General features: G+C 39.0%; 2 protein-coding genes across 2 annotated transcripts; one reads left to right on the top strand and one right to left on the bottom strand.

The window, feature by feature from the left end:
- Positions 1-8,317: 8,317 nt before the first annotated feature.
- On the top strand, positions 8,318-9,932 carry LOC128859394 (uncharacterized). The gene is made up of 4 exons (XM_054096426.1): positions 8,318-8,393; positions 8,450-8,635; positions 8,700-8,864; positions 9,627-9,932. The coding sequence occupies exons 1-4, from the start codon at positions 8,325-8,327 to the stop codon at positions 9,774-9,776; spliced, it is 570 nt and encodes a 189-aa protein (XP_053952401.1). The 5' UTR covers positions 8,318-8,324; the 3' UTR covers positions 9,777-9,932.
- A 33-nt stretch (positions 9,933-9,965) lies between these two features.
- Positions 9,966-11,314, bottom strand: LOC128859393 (ADP-ribosylation factor-like protein 13B). The gene is made up of 4 exons (XM_054096425.1): positions 11,162-11,314; positions 10,510-11,092; positions 10,348-10,449; positions 9,966-10,283 (listed from the first exon to the last, which is right to left on the bottom strand). Exons 1-4 carry the CDS (start codon positions 11,206-11,208, stop codon positions 10,083-10,085), a joined length of 933 nt encoding a protein of 310 aa, XP_053952400.1. The 5' UTR covers positions 11,209-11,314; the 3' UTR covers positions 9,966-10,082.
- Between the last annotated feature and the right edge of the window lie 6,177 nt (positions 11,315-17,491).

Raw genomic sequence — 17,491 nt, forward strand, 5'->3', positions numbered from 1 at the left:
CAGAATGTGTGCATCTGCGCAACGCTCCACGCGATACACAGGGAATACATTGCTGGCAGCGGCACATTCCACGCTATCGTCACCACCATCACCACATGCCACACCGCAGCCAATACTCATGTAAACATAATTTTTAGGCGAAGGAAAGTAAATCCCCGCAGCTCCGAAGTGCAGCAAATGAGTTCGGGTGTGAAATTAAGATTTAATCGCATTTGTTGTAATTCTTGTTTTCGCCTTGTGCCGCACTTGCGGCCGAATCGACGTATTGGCTTTGCATTTGCTTCAGATTTCATCAGCGATCGCAATAATTATCCGCGATTGGCGAAGGTGACGCAAGGCCCGGAGTTGATGTGTTGACTGACAGACGACGAATGAGCAATCAACGCGTTGACGGATGAGGCTGACGTGGAAGTGACAAGTGTCGGCGCACGTGTTTAAATGTATGTGCGAATGTTCGTATTAAATATGCAACAAAAACACTTATCTGAACAAACGTGCGTTAATAAGTTCTGATTTTAGTGGATAAAAAAAAACTTCTGGTTTACTCTACGAACGTCAGTGGGTTTAGTATTAGAGGCGCAAAGCATCATCCACTCTATGAGCCAGTTGATAGAAGTCGACAAATTCGAATGAAGAAATTGCAATAAAGTCCTTTGTTAGTTCAGGAATATTTTACTTCGATTAAGGATTTTAATTTTGGTTAGATACGCTCTTGAATGCGTAAGTTTGAGCTTTAAAGAAAACAATAAATATAATAATTATTTTTAAAAAATGTCTTATACATATATATATATACAATTGGCATGTACACGCTTTTTGGGTGTTTGGCCGAGCTCCTTCTCCTATTTGTGGTGTGCGTCTTGATGTTGCTCCACAAATGGAGGGACCTACAGTTTCAAGCCGACTCCGAACGGCAGATATTTTTATGAGGAGCTTTTTCATGGCAGAAATACACTCGGAGGTTTGCCATTGCCTGCCGAGGCGGGACCGCTATTAGAAAAACCTGTTTCTTAATTTTGGTGTTTCACCGAGAATCGAACCTACGTTCTCTCTTGACTCCGAATGATAGTCACGCACCACACAAATGTGGTAAATTCAATTTCAATTACATCAATTGCCGAAGGCGAAAAAAGGGAACCACCTTTTGGTGTTACACAGCTACAAGCGAATCGGCAAGTCTGCTGCATTCAGTTTGTTAACCATTTGAATTTTGTAGGGAAATAAGTCTAAATCTTTGTGCATTATTGTTTGCAAAGACTGTCGGCTGACACCAAGTTGAGCAGATAAGCTTCTTGTTGAAACCCTTGGATTGCTTTGTATAGCTGCAGCTACAGCAGCGATCGTTTCCTCCGTCCGAACTGGTGGGTTTCGATGATAAGGCCTTCTTGCGACTGTTCCTTGCTCAGCAAAATTATTCACCAGTCTCATTATGGTCCATCTGCTCGGGGGATCGCCGCCAAACATCCGCCTGTACTCTCTCTGTACCAAAACTACGGACTCCAGTGCGTGATAGCGGCGGACTATCCAAATTCTTGTTTGCGTGTCCCAGTTATCCATTTTAATAAATTTTAAAGATTAATCTGCAAATTAAAACAAAAATGGAACAGATAACTTAAAAAGAAAAAAAGTTATTCAATTTTTTTTGGTAGCGGCTTTCATCAGCCACCCTGTATTAGTGCAAAGGATGATCAAACAGGGAGCATGTCCAGTACTGCACGGATCGAAAGGATAACAGCCACTTCCATTACCGACCGCTGAGCAAGCTTAGTGAATTCGAGCGTTACATTTTTCGAGTGCATTTTTGTGTTTGCATAGAGTCCAGTAAAGGCAAAAAACCTTTTCAAATTATTTTACTAGGCGGAAAGTGAAAATTAGTTTGATTAAAGCGTTTGCAATTTGCCACAAAACAAGTTGCGGCAGCGTGAACACAGAAGTTGTCTAGCAAATCTTTCGTGTCTATGTCCAAGGCTGTGTTGTCCTCATCGCCAGCATGAACAGTTAAACTGAGAAGTCCAAAACTCAACAGAAGGGTAATTGGCAATTGGCATAGCGCAGGTGTTAAATTGATTCTGCTTTCTCACGAGTATTTAATGCGCTCGTTGATTTCGTAGCGCTGGTGTGAAATAGTGAAAAGGTGGAGAATGATGGGACTTTCAGGTTGCGCTTCAGGGTGTTAAAAGCGATGATATATCAATGACTGGTTAAGAAGTTGGTGCAATTAATATTTATTTTCGTGAGGGAAATAGTTTTATCGAAATATTTAAATAATCGATATTTTACTATATTAATTTATGCCTTGAAGACAGTTGTGAAGAAGGGTAAGGCCCTTAAAGATAAATAAATAGATCGAGAAAACCAGGCAGTTAAATCGCAATCACATTCATTATACAAAATTTAAAATAATTGTGAATTACTTTTTTATATTTATTCCTATTCCTTATACTTTGATGCCTGCTAGAATTTGTAAATTTTAATTTCTCATAAAGATATTTAATCTGCGTAAAACAACGTTAACAACCTAACAACTTTACTAATGTAGCCAGAACAACATAGAATTTACCAAAAAATTTAAATTTCACACCCTGTCAGTAAAGGTTGAGACACTATTTCCAATAAACAGTTTTGGAATTTCTTCCAATGTTACTGTTGGAAAGCCAATTATCATAGGCCTATTTCGAAATTGGAAACAGATCAGTGTTAATCCGAAACATATATTCCCAACAGGACCAACGCGGCTCGACAAGTACAACTGGATGTCAGCAGCATGAGCTAAAGCGGGCCACGAACAGAACTCTGCGGCACTCTGCAGGTAACAGTACTCCTCCATGAGGTAGTCTTACCAATCACATTTTCCTGGTAGCAGAACACTCTCTGAACAGTTGGGTAGGTACTAGGTACAGTTGGATAGTGACAAAAGAATCGGTAAGCCTTTCCTTATCTTCCTTTGAAAGTTTTAAGTCCCCTGGACCTGACGGAATATATCCAGCAATGCTTAAGAAAGGAGGCTGATTGAGGCCCTGAAAAGAATCTTCACAGCCTGTCTTGCACTTGGTCATATACCATCCCAATGGTGACGCGTAAGAGTAGTATTTATTCCGAAACCAGAAAAAGACGACTATTCCCTAGCAAAAAGGTTTAGACCAATCAGTTTGACATCGTTCGTGTTGAAAAGTCTAGAACGAGTGGTGGAGAAACATATTCGAGTGGGGGTATTGCCGAGAAGTCCACTTAGTAGAAATCAACACGCTTACCAGAGTGGAAAATCATGTGAATCAGCCTTACACGATCTTGTTAGCAAGATTGAAGTCGGGCTGGAAGCTGACGAGTACACAATAGACGTGTTCGTAGACATTGAAGGGGCTTTTGATAATGCCACCTTTGACTCGATATGTTCCTCTGGCGAACGACTAACACCGTGTCAAACTATTGTAAAGTGGATATATTCCATGCTTTCTGAGAGGCTATTAATCGCTGGTGAGAACAGTGATGAACTAATCGCCGTCAGGGCCAAGCAAGGATGTTCCCAAGGGGGCGTTCTTTCTCCGCTGTTGTGGTGCTTGGTCGTAGACTCTCTACTAGCGGAGATGTAGGAACTCGGTTTTCATGCCCAAGCATATGCGGAGGATGTCTGTGCGCTAACATTGGATAAATCCCTCAGAAGGCTTTGCCCGAAAGTGCAGAGGATTCTGGACAAAATCGATGACTGATGCATGAGACAAGGGCTTTCCGTCAATCCGAACAAAACCACCATAGTCTTGTTTACAAGAAAATGGAAATTGGATGGACTTAGTCTTCCAATACTGAAAGGTATGACTCTTGGTCTTTCCGATGGAGTTAAATATCTAGGAGTAATCTTGCATAAGAAGCTGACTTGGAGACACACTTTACTGAAGGTGAATCGCGCATTAAGGATTTATCAGCAATGCCGCAAAGCCTTTGGTAAAACCTGAGGTCTGAAATCTGCTGTGGTCGTATGGATATACACAGCACTTATCAGACCAATAATCACTTACGCCTCGGTGGTCTGGTGGCGACGGACCATGGTTAAGTCCACACTCTGAGAACTATACAGGCTGCACAGACGTGTATGTTGATGCATTACGGGTGCCAAGAGTACAACCTCCGGCGATGCTCTAAATGCTATGCTTGATTTGCTCCCCTTGGATCTTAAGATACATAAGGCAGCAATAAAAAAAATGTGTGGACTCCATAAATATGGTTTCTGATACGAAGTCGGAGAGAAACACACAGAACAATCTTTAAGATACTATTTAAGCAGTATCCACTGTTTTTGGCACCCAAAGACGACCTGATAAGCATCATTTCATTTGGAAAGAAATTTGATGTCAGATTTCCAGCAATGGAGTATTCCAGAATGCATTCAGGAAGATTTGGCGGATATTTTCATTACCAATGGGTCAAAGAATGAAATAGCGTCTGGAGCCGGATGGTACTTAAATGATAATAATAAGTAACATTATGGTATGGCGGAAATGGCAACTGTTTTCCAAACGGAAATTTTTGCCATCCTGAAAGTAACCGAAGTTGGAGCGGGAAACAGATTGGAGTTTTCAGTGACAGTCATGAAATTCCCGATGAATTGGCCAACCGTGGATCAGCAGTTCTGTACAGGGACCAGAGCCAATAATCGGAATCAGTTCCGCAGAAATCGTGAATTGGATCAGCCATTATGTATGCAATTTACATAAAGAGCGATGGTCCGGTCTGGAACGCTGCAAAGCTGCAAAGTGTTTTGTGACAAGTCCGAACAGAAAACTGTCAAACTTTCTACTAAAACTTGGAAGGAAAGACGTTTGGTTGATGGTCGGTATTATTACAGGAATTCATTGTGGACCCGATGTGCCTGTCTTGCTTGGAGGAGGCGGATAGCACTAAGCACTTTTCCTGTGAGTGTCCTGCCTTTGCTAGAGCAAGGCTACGAGTATTGGGTTCCGATGTCATGAGAATGAGTAATATTCGTTCTCTAAAACTGGAGGATATTTACAGATTTGCCAAAGAATCTCGAAAATTCTCACCGGACTAACTATCTCTATCTCTGCCGCTATTCTTTCCTATCTCTTTCTCTGATACTTTTCTCCTTTCTTCCTTGACTATCTACTCTCTTTCCAGCGCTTTAAATACAATGGGCTTTTTAGCCTGAGTGTTTTAGGAGCCACCAAATCTCTTGGTGCTCCTTGGCTCGACCTATTCAAATTTCAATCACTTTTTGAAAAATCCAAAGAAATATCTAAGCGCTTTGCCGAGTGGGAATCGATTTACCAAGTCAAATACTTCAGAAAATTCCAGAAGGCAGAGTAGTGTTGGATTAATAATAATAATATAATAATTCGCGCTTTCACTATTTGATGTGTATTTGGCCGAATCCTCCTCCTATTTATGTTAGTGTTAGACGTTTATCATAAGATGAAATTTTTGAATGCCATCAGGGACTCAATACTTTGGGAACGGCTGGAAGAATGCTTATTGGCCTTAATCATAGTGACTAGTGGCATTATTCTTTTTGGAAACTGGAAATAATGGCAGCCCAGAATAAACGGTAAGGCAAGCTTCTCAAACCTCAAGGGTATTCCATCTTCACCCATAGTTTTAGACTTAGTCGTCATGACAGTTTTTAAAACTTCATCCTCAGTAACTACATTAAATTGAGATTTTTCCTTGTAAGCAAAATTGTGAAACAATTTCTGGGCGGGTAGTCAGTGCACGTCCTGCTCCATTTCCCATATAGTTTATTTCGACTTTAATAGCTAACCTAATTTTATTATTGTAACAGGGCCAAGAGCTATTCATATCCTGAGCAGGGGAAGGAGGGACTTGGTCATTAAATAATTTGGTCAAGTTATTATTTAAGAAGTCAAGTTTTGTATCTACAGTCGCAATAAGCCAACAGTCATCCCAGTTAACATTGGACAAATCAGCATACAGATCAAATTACGATACATAAAACTGCCACTAACAGAGGGCAATTAAATGACACATCAAGTGCATAAAATGTGGTACCATATATCCTGTGATGGAATAGCAATAACGTTAAGTATTCTTTAAAATTAAAAATTATGTTTTTAGAAAGTACCTCTTGGTTATTAAATATCCATAATGAACAAATTAATTTCAAAGGTGCCAACACAAATTCTTTTAAATTTTGACCTATGGCGGTCCCCACTGTGGGCCAATTCAGAAAAGCTGCTTCAAACGTTGGAACAAATACCTATTTATTATTTACATAAAAACTTTTATTTCAGTGGCACAAAGATTAGAAAAAAGGTAGCGAAACATACAAACATAACACCTATAATATCAGGAGGTTCTCCTTATGGGGAAATATGATTTAAAAAATGAACCACTTATATCATATATTTAAGGCATCCTTTGGTTTTTGTGTGTCAAGGAAAGAGTGATAAATTGTACATAAATACAATACCATTTGGTTGCACCACAAAATGCTCATTGTTTGCTACCCTCCTCCATATATCATAAGAAACTTAAAAGCTTTCATTTCCTTTTAAAGCTCAGGATGTGGGAAAGCTTATTTCGGCAACTATAAAGTATACTTTTCATTCTTAACAGCTTTTCGGCCAGCGAACTTATTTGAAGAGCTTTTGAAATGTTTTAGACTACCAGAAGATGGCTCTGCTTTCGGAATTTTGGAAGAAAGAGCTGCAAACTTTCCAACAAAGGGGAATTATCTACAGTTTAGGTTGAAAAGGCGGAAGAATTTTCCCACTCTTTTAATAACCACAAAGTAATAGAACAAATTCATAAATTCATTTCTGCTTGCTACCGGAGGTGCACTGCAAAGCACTAATTACACAACTGAGGTGATACTCAGCGAAGGTCTTATAAATGATTCAAAACACTTTTTTGTGGACTTATTAACTCCATAGTTACATCCACTTCATAGTTCTTGCAACTTCCGAAATTGATTAACGTCATTCTTGTATTTCAAAATGCACTTGAAAAATGACTTTCTAAAATTACAGTAAAGGATTTCAAAACTGGTTTTTTAGAGCTGCATTTTTCCAATGAGTTCTTATAATTTAAAATATATTGTATACATATTTGTGTACATATATACGTATAAGAATAATACAAAAAATTCCATTTTAATTTGAGTTATACAAAATAACTAAATTGTTGTTAGAAAGAGAAAAAATTCTCAAAGTAAAAATTGTTGGAGCAAATTGAGAGAATACTTAATTTTTGGATTTTCGTTTGATGACAAAAACCTGCTTTTGTAAATCTGCTCAAATGACCAGTTCTTTAAATTATATTGGTTAAAAAATAATAACAAATAAATAATTGGCGCGTGCACTTCTGTTTGGCCGAGTTCCTGCTCCTATTTGTGGTGTGCGTTGATGTTGTTCCACAAATGGGAGGTCCTACCGTGTTAAGCCGACTCCAAACGGCAAATGGGTTTTATGAGGAGTTTTTTCATGGCCCAAGGGGCGACTTTTTCTTCATTTTGGTGTTTCACGGAGATTTGAACCTACGCCTTCCGAATGGTAGCCACGCACCAATCCATTTTGCTACGCTGCCCGCGGTATAAAATGTAGTCCCAAAAATAAAAGAAAATAGTTTGCAGACCGATTCGGATATACTTTTTTGCATTTTATTAAAAGAGAAATTCGAGATTGTCAATCGACAACCTTGCGAAATTTGTGGATCTGCATCTTTATTTGCGATTTCCACTCTAAAAGAGGCATAGGGGGAATTTACTTTCAACTCAACTTAGCTTTCTATGTTTATCGTCTGGAGCTTCTTTCTCTTCTAGTAGACACAGAATCTCACGGTTGTTAACTTTCCATTTCAAATGATTTATCGTGAGTAGTTTTGTTACTGTTTTTGAAATAGCGTCTAGGAATTGGTTTAGCAGTAGTTTAAATTTGTTTAAAGTCTTCTGGAAGTTTTTGTTGTCTGAATGAAGCTTTAGCATACGAATATCTTGATTTATCGCCTCCCTTTTTATTAATTCGATCAAACACTTATATATTTTTATTTGTATATTATTTTGAAATTGGAAGGCGTATTTCAAATAAAAAAAGTTATGAACACCAATTGAGCTTGTTATGTTGTTCATGCATAGTACAAAAGCCACTATCTTGTCATCTGGTTTCGTTGCATGCGCACAACTTCCCCTAATGTAACGCTTGGAGTAAACAACGATTCAAATTCCAGTGCAATTAAAATGTACATGCACGTGCATACATATGTATAATGGATGTATGTATGACCGTTGGTCTGTGCAAAACGAAAACTCTATAAAAGATCTGCGCTCACTATGAGATACCTACAGTTTTGTTGCAAATATGTTTACGAAATTTCTGGGGCGCATTTCATACTTCGTAGCATTCTACGTATTTTTAGCTGCTGTTGAGGTCGCTTTGCATTTATCCATTCCATGGCTGTCCTGTACTAAAATCTCCTTTTGCAGGCCGTTCAATACGATATTGTCGTAGAGAACGAGGATGTGTTCACGCCTTGTGAAGGTTACCCCGGCGACTACATCGATAAGTACTTCGACATTTCGGGTCTCAATTTCGAGAGGGAGGATGACTTTGTGAAAGTAACTGGGGATGTCAAGTTGACTTACGAATTCCAATCTGGCGTACCGATTCAGGTAATTTCCCATTGCAGGCACCTATGCAGCTGTTTTGGTGTTAATGCAATCTGTTTCGCGCTAGCTCGATGGCGAGGTGTACAAAAGGTCCCGCGGCGAATGGGTGGATACGATCTATAATATTCGTCGGTCGAATTTTTGCCCGGCGTTGTACGACGAAAATGAATTGTGGTATGCGATCACTCAAGTAGTACCCCAGAAAGACCGCGATTGCCCGCCAAAACCCGGGGTAAGATATGCCTCAGTGATTTAAAATATGGGTAGCTGCTCTCGAAGTCCAAATGAGAAGTTAAAAAAAAACGCGTTTGTGCCTGGTCTGTCCAATGTTAGTCTTTGTGTAATTGAAAGCAACAGTTTCAGACTAACTCGGATGTTCACTATTTATTTATGTAAAAGAAGTTCAATTTCCGATTGTATATATAGGAAACTACACAGATACGGTATTTAAGCCTTACGGAAGTAATGACAACGCAGAGCTTCCTGGTGTAGGTCGCGGGTATCTACAAATTTGTATTTTCTCTAGTCGAATTTATCCGTTACATACGTCTCTCTTAGAGGAATATAATATCAAAATTGACTTGAATCCTGACAAAGAATGTGGGCATGTATCATACGTTTCACTAAAAAAACAATCGTAAGCCTCCAAGGGTCAAGAATGCTTTTTAAAAAGGACGTATATACAAGTCACAACTCTGGCTGAATAACGTAAACCAATGTAGATACCGTAATATTTTTACAGATACCCACTGCTTTCATCAGGACTTCCCTAAATTTGCTGTAGAAACTGCAACCATGGAAATGTCGGGCTTCGATAACCTTGTAATTATTTGTATAGTTATAATAGTTTTACTTTCGAGATGAATTTAACAATCTGAATAACTCATTTTCGAAGAGAAATGTAGACACCCAAATTTTAAATCAGGGCGGCAGAGATGTTACGAAGCTCACAGAAAGATAAATGAACTATAATTTTATTTGTATTTTTTCTCAGTTGACCATATCGTTCGATTCGCTGTTCGGCTTGTCGTATGACCTGCAGGATCGCACCGCCGACGGCGAATATAAGTTGAGAGTGAAGTTGGGTCAAGGCCAGGCGGCCATGTGTTTCGAAATCGAAGCTAGTGTCTACAAAAGCGAATGAATGGACCTACTTTCATATGTACATATATAGGAATGAATAAAAAGATGTGTGTAATTTGAAGTTTAAACAACTCAGCTCCAGTTTACTCAATAATCAAAATAGCAAAATTTATAGTAGGGATCAAGTTGAATTCATAAAAGGTGAGCAACAACAACATTAACATGTATTTTGTTTTTGTCACTGAAACTAACAAAACGCCGAAAACATAAATTCGCCTTGTCAGCTGGTAGATTGGCCTTAGTAGGGATTGTTGTTGATTTTTGGGAGTAAATGTACAATGCCAGCCTCTGTTTACATTTGCTCCGCTCAGATTTCGGTAAACTTTCCGTTTTCAAGCGCGTGGGTATTTAGATTTGGCACATCTTTGGAATTTTCATCGCACGCGGCTGCCTTTACTGATTCCTCTGCTGTTGTACGCTGGCTGAACGTAGTAGTGGTTATTGTGGCCGGTGCTGTGTGCGGTCGTATACGTTTTGCTCGAAAATGGCCAAAGGAACGGTACCACAACTACGAAAAAAGAGTAACACATTTAAATAATTAACATTTCTCAACATAAAATGCCATAAGTTACCTTTCTGCGTGCTGTATTTTTTAAATGATACTGAAATTGACGATACCGACCCCGTTTCATTCGTCCTTCAGATACCAGTTGATTCACCTGATCTGTCCAAGCCTGCCACGTAAACATTAACTTAGAAATTCCAAATTCAAAAATGTGCCCTGATTTTGTTACCTTCATATTGGCATCGGTTTTAAGTCGTACTTGCAGCAAGTCCATATTGTCTATGAGATATTTAATGAGCCACGCTATGCCATCCCACATGCTGTCCAACTCGATGTTTTTACCAACGTAGCACATGCGTGCACTGCTGAAATAATACTTGGCGAGCGCCTCTATTTGGAACGTGTTTTCGATGTCGTACAGTTGAACGCCTTCGTCGGCCAAATCAGCTTTGGTGGCGACCAGTAGCACCGGCTTACCACGCACGTAGGGATGCATAAGGGTGCGTCGAAAGCAGTCAAAGGAGCTTTGAAGCTCCTCATACGACGCCGACATGTCAAAGCAGTAGATAATGCCCATTGTTGTTAAAAAGTAATGATGCCATATTTTTTGCATTTCCGGATTGCCGCCCACTTCGGTGATGGACAAATGTCGCTCGGGAAGTTGCATCTGAAAGTATTGCACTCCGTTAGTCGGCTCGTGGCTAGTACGTTGTTGGCGGGTCAGGTAGTGACCCAGTTCAGTTTTTCCGCTGGCCATCAGACCGAGCAGTAAAACTTTTAAGTGCGTTTCGGGAATTGCGCCGACTGTATTTCTGTAATTCATAATTTTCACTGTTAGTATTAGTTGGGGGAGAGAATAGCTCTCGACGTATCGTACCTACCTATTTCTTTGGCAGCAACCGCAAAGTTTACAAAGGGCTGCCCCCATTAATGTGAGAAAGTTGATAAAAATGAACGGTTCAAACCGTTGAAAACATCTCGTTAATTTTTATTTCAGTTTTCTTCAGCTGCAGAAAATTCGTGGCACTTCAACTTCTGTTGTCGATTCATTGTTTTTCTGAGAATGTTGTTTCATGCGCCACCAGAAATGCTAGAACCGCGCGTTGCTATGCAACGGTCATTTGCGCCCAAACACAGCGTTGCATGTGGAAATCGGTTAGCCGCTGTGTTAATACTGGCGAGTATTTTTACACATTGGTCACCCTCTGTTTGAAATGCTTTGCAAACGTTGTTGTTGTACACTCAACAAAAACAGTTATATTAAGAGATATTAACGTAGCAACAGTGAATTATTTGTATTATTTCTTGTTTTCAATCAGAAATGCCTATTTCGAAAGGAATTTGTAGTGAGTGCGAGGCATTTGCCACTTTAAGGGGTTGCCACTTCGGCCTGTCATGTTGTTCGATTGCCTGCATTGTTGACGTTTTGGTTGTTGGCATGCGGTTTTCCATTTTAATGTCTTGGTTATTGCAGAACAACTAGTCGTTTCCGGGAATATTAGTTGAGCAAAGTTTGAGTGCTTGTTACGTTCACTTATTCAACCACAGACCAATGCATGGGCGGATACAAATGCCTATACATATTTAGCAAACTGCTACAACAATAACAACGACAACGTATAATACATATTTGCATATTTAGTGATGCACGTGTATAAATATGTTATAACTAAGAGTAGCTAAGGACGCACATTGTGGGGTGAGTGTTTCGGTCCTGGACTACGTTTGTCTGACACAATCGCCTTCATTCTTGTTGAGCATCTGCCTGTTTTTGAATTTGTTTTTAATGGAGAGTTCTTATAATTCAAATATACTTACAAATATGTAAATGTATGTATGTACAAGGATGTGAATATGATTTCAAAACTGCCACAAATGCGTGTTCGCGGTCGGATGCAGTTTTCTGTTGAGAGATGATTTATTTCGAAAGACAGTTGGAGATTAGCTTCAGAATGTTTGGAAATATAGGAGATTTGTAATTTGCAAATACCTTAAATCGCACGGAGGCTTATTGTAAATAAAGGGTGGGTCACATAAGACCTACTAATGTTAAGCACAAATAACTTTTTTATTTTTTGACATATTTATTTTTCTCTTTTTGTAGGTTATAATTGAATTGTTGGAAATTTATTATACACTGCTACCGCAAGACCACCAACAACGACTACAATACGCTATTAGTTTTATGCAATTAGCCACACAAATTGATTTCTTAAATAATATTTTGATGTCGAATGAAACGTATTTCCATTTAAATGGTTATGTCAACAAATAAAACTGTAGATTGTGGGGTTCTGAAAATCTAGAGTTATCGGTCCATATTTCTTCGAAAATGAGGATGAAACGCCGGTATCGATTTCAGGAGCTTCTTACAGAACATTGATTGAAAACTTTTTGCGGCCAATGGCGGAGCCGTATCCTAATTTGTGGTTTCAACAAGATGGAGCAACTGCGCATACTGCTAGGCAGTAGTCTTTAGTCATTAGTAGGTCTTATTTGGCCCACCCTGTACTTATGGTTCTAGTATTTACGGTTTCTAAGGTAAGCCTTGTTGTGGATTATATAATAACCGACCGCTATACAATCGAGGGGAGAATGGAATGCAGAAAGGAATGATGCCAAGTGAACCATTAGTTTCCATAATACTGATTACATTGAACTTAAGGTTTAGGTTTTATGCTTTTCCTAATATTTGGATATTTTAAATTTATACTCTACCTAAATGCCATTGAAAGCAATGCCTGGCTGCAACAAAAGGGCAGTTGCAATGGTTTTATTGAGTGATTCGAGTAAGTGAATACTACTTCACTCCTTCGCCCAGGTGTCAGAATTGAGAGCTGGATAAAAGTATGTAAACGTTTTTCTAGCTGTTAGAACAGAGAAGAGTAAGATGACTTGAAGCCTTGAAGCGAGATTTTCCCAACTGAAATCAAGGCTGCGATCGAATTTGTTCTCTCCGCATAAAGGTAAAGATGACAAATATCACAAGCAATCAGAGGTTTTTTTCAAATTCAGTAATTCTTGTTAAAAACTTAGCCTATAATTGTGATTATAAATTTTTTAATGCAGGAGCCAAAAAGTAAACCAAGAGCAGCAACGTGAAGAGATGAATACTGAATGTTTAGAAAATTTACCAATTACAATAATATTTTTACTTTCTATGTTGATTATATAATATGATTCATAGCTTCTCGTTTCTTGTTTCCTTTTTGTTTTTGATTGGCCGATAACCGCATAAGCGATTTTGACCGATTTTAACAAAGCGCGCAGTCAAGGCTGAAACCTCGTTTGGTATAAACCGGCTCGGAGGGGTTGTTCACTATTCTGACGGCGCTGTAAGTATTGAGTAAAGTAATTTTGCATAACCATATTAGTTTCGTGGGGATACAAATTTCAGACATCGCGCCATATAGGCAACTCTTTTTCACGCTTTTGAACGCAGCTTTAAGGCCGGCGGGCCAATTAGATGTCCTAAATTCAGTAATTTTCGCGAAGCGTTGTAAGATGAGAAAAAAAACAATTAGCCAAATGAAGTTTTGGGGATAGTTTAATATATATTTGAACTAAAAAAAAAAAATTTTACAATCTCCAACAATATATTGTAAGCCGAGTTATCAATAGATTCCCAGAGCGCCTTGCCACTGAAGTATCCAACTTCTGTACAAGATACAACTTGCAATTTTCATCTGAAAACAAAAAAAAAAAGATTATTAATTTTGATGTAATTATCTTCGATGTGAACTAAGAAAATTGGGAGAAACACGTAAAATTCGAATTCGGTAGAAAAAAAAGTGGTTTTTCAAGGAAAAAAAACTCTTCAACTGGGTAAAAAAGTCGCTTAAAAAAAGTTTTTGGATGTTTTTTTTAAATTCACATAGAAGAGAAAACAATACTGAAGATAACGCATTTTGAATGAAATGGATAGCTCGTTTAGTTTTTTTGCAATCGTGTACATAAATTAGGTAAAATCGTGAAAATGAAAAGCCGAGAAAACGCGCTTCAAAATACAACAATAAGCGCACGGTTGCTCGACGCCGCACTACGCTCGGCTCTGTAGCTCTGCAAATACTTGGAATTTAACTCTGAAAATTTGTGTCTCATGTTCTTGAATATCTAAGCTATTGATTTCAGGAAAAAAAAAATCGATTTTTTTGACCTTTTAATTGGCCCGCCGGCCTTAAAATAGACACAAAGATGGTGTGTGTCGATTCTCCTTCCGTGGGCCCTTCCAAGACTTGGCGTAATGTGAATACCTGATCGCTTGTGGAGTTGAAAAGTTCAAAGAGACACTGATAAGTTCCAATCAATTGGTTGATGGTGGCTTACAACCTTTCACATAATACGCTCGCTAGAACCTTATATGCGATATTTAGAAGACTGAGATCTGGGGCTTGCGATCACTCTTTTTATGGATTGGGCAGAACACACTTAAGGGGTCCCGGTGGTCTAGAACTTTCAAAAAATCGATTTGTTTTAATATTTTAAAAGTATAGGCTTTTAAGAATGTACTGCCAAAGTTTTGGAAGGATATTCCTAGTATTTTCGAATCCACAGCCGTTTTAGCAAGTAGAGTCAGGTTCATCATGCGGCGACATCAATGGCCACATTTAAATGGTCAAAATTTTGAGCTCAATTATCTCAAAACTTCTTTTTTCGGCGTGGAGTTGACAAAGAAAAAAACTATTGTTATTCACAACATCAATGGGTTTCACCCGTACTAGATTCATAGTATTATTAGAATTATTTCGTATTTTTTGTTTATTAAAAAACTGAAAAGAAACCTCAATTTTTAGTTTTTGTCAAAGTTTTTTTTTATTCTAGTACGGGACATAGCTACAGTCATACTGTTTAATAATTTTTTTGGTTTTTGGTTTCAGATATATATAAGCAAAATGGAAAACATCGTCCAGGTCCAATTTTTTATTAAAATTAAATTTTTTTTTTCTATGTAAAAGAAGTTAAATAAAAAAGCCAAAAAAAAAATTAAATTTCGTTTTTGATTTTTTTTATTGCAAACAAAATCCTGAAAGTACCACAAATTTTGGAGTTCTAGGCCACCGGGACCTCTTAAACTTCAATCGGCAGCCATGCTTTCAACTATATTTTGGATGGGAGCTGATGCATGCACCTTCCCAGCTCCTCGTCGTCATGTTTGAATAGCTCAGCCGGCACTCTGTTGGTTTCTACGGCTTTGTTTGCTCTTTAGCCGCGCTATTGCGGATAGCGGAACGACAGTCCCGTCGTTAACGACTGGGGTATCGGGATCTTTGTTTCTTGTCTCGTTTTTTCTTTAGTAATCCAATTGAATCTCCGGATAGCCAGGGATTTGCTTTGAGTCAGGACTATACATTTATTTTACTTTATAAATTATCTGACCAAAATATATTGGTAACAATAAGATATAATATTTTAATTGGCTTCTTTTACTTGCGGGCGTACCCATATACATGCCACATAAAAATCCTACCTCGCCAGCCAATCTTTCTCGCACCAGACAAACATTAAACTTCAGACAAATTTTGTCTGCTTTGCGGATCGATTCTGGATGTAAGTGTATGTATGTACCATATGTAATTGTACTTGTATGTGTCAAACACTACTTAACTGATTATATGAGTATCTTCTTCCCGGGCTGCGGGCTGTTCTCTGAAAGATAAGCGCGATAGCCGTAGAGGCTGCAGTCGGAAGAAATTGAATTCAGATCAGTCTGAAAGATAAATCGGAGTAGGCAACTGTGCTCTGCTAAGGTGCACTGGCCACTTGGTGCGAGGACCGTTTGATAAAACTAGTTTCCGATTTCTTCTTCGTGCTTCTTTGCATTGTGCCTCAGTAACTTTTCTGCGCTGCTGTGTTGTATTAAAACTGAAAGCAAGCACGCAGATGTCCACATAGAACAGGTTGCCACGCCTTCAGCGTTTTCGAAACCCACACGCAATGCACCAGCTAGCGTAACAGCAGATGAGCAAAATTACAGCGTAAATCAATAAAATGCTTTTTCCTGGCCACTGCATCAGAGGGGCACGTACCCGCTGTGCGTAAATGCCAATTGCTTGTTGCCAATTCGATGCCGCGTTAATAATTTTCTTTATTTCGGTTTCGTTTAGCCAACTTTTTGGCATTGCTTGTTGTGGTTGCGTGTTTGCCACCAGTGCTTGCCACATGCTCCAGTGGCGCACGCTAGTCATTGCATGCAATTGCTTTTCTAGCAAGTTTCTGAGGCTCCTAAAGCATTTGTTAGATATGGATTTGGCTGGCAGGCCGAGAAGTTGAATGTTTTGGCGGCACACGCATTTGTCGTTTGATGCATGCCACACATAAGTTAGCACATGCTCAGCTACTTGCCACTGCGGAATGAAGGCTGGCTGTTACATGCCGCAAAACGCTTAATTGCCTTGTGAGTTTCTGCTGTACTCTTATGACGTGTAAGATATTTTCGCAAATGTTTTTGCTTTGATCCCTCATAGTGGGGCAACACAAATATTTGCTTCAACTTGCTGCTGCTGCCGCTGATGTTGTTGGTGTAGCTGCTGTTGTCTATGATACGCGTCTATTTTTGTCAGCCGTGACATGAACTCACCGGAAAGTCCTGTCAATTGAGTGCATCTGTAATTTAGTGTTGCACTGGCGCTGCCACTGCCACTTGCATTCGTATATGTGACATGCCACATGCCACAGGCCACATGTGCTGAAGTGCGCAGCATTTTGGCTATCTTCCAGTTTTTTCTGGCAAGCAACTGAGTGGATTAGGCAGATAAGTCAGCAAGTGTGCTTCAAATCTCTCATTAGGCCTGTGCGGCCTTCCTCAAAACTGAAAAGTTTTTAATCCGATTGGGTTGAATATTTTTAGATTTTTCTATGTGAATTTCCGGAGTACTCTCCTTAGGCTATTACAACGAGTACTCAAATTATCAGATGCCCAAAATTATGAAAATTAAGTTGAAGCAAAAGTGAAATAATTAGAAATTTAAAATATTTAATATTAAAATTTCAAAGCCCTGTACCCAGAGCGGATAACTTCAAGTGCACTTTATAATATCGCTGCACTTAATTCATTCATCGAACGAGTTCGCGACAAAAATAAAACGCTGCGTAGCAAAAGGCAAAACATAACAAATGTTGTTAGCGTGCGATGCTTGCAACGCTTGCAATATTCAACGACAAGTGCGCTGCAGCAACGACGCAACGGCAAGTTCATTCATTCATCGTCGCGC

This window comes from Anastrepha ludens, chromosome 3, assembly GCF_028408465.1.
Source record: "Anastrepha ludens isolate Willacy chromosome 3, idAnaLude1.1, whole genome shotgun sequence".
Classification (NCBI taxonomy): domain Eukaryota; kingdom Metazoa; phylum Arthropoda; class Insecta; order Diptera; family Tephritidae; genus Anastrepha; species Anastrepha ludens.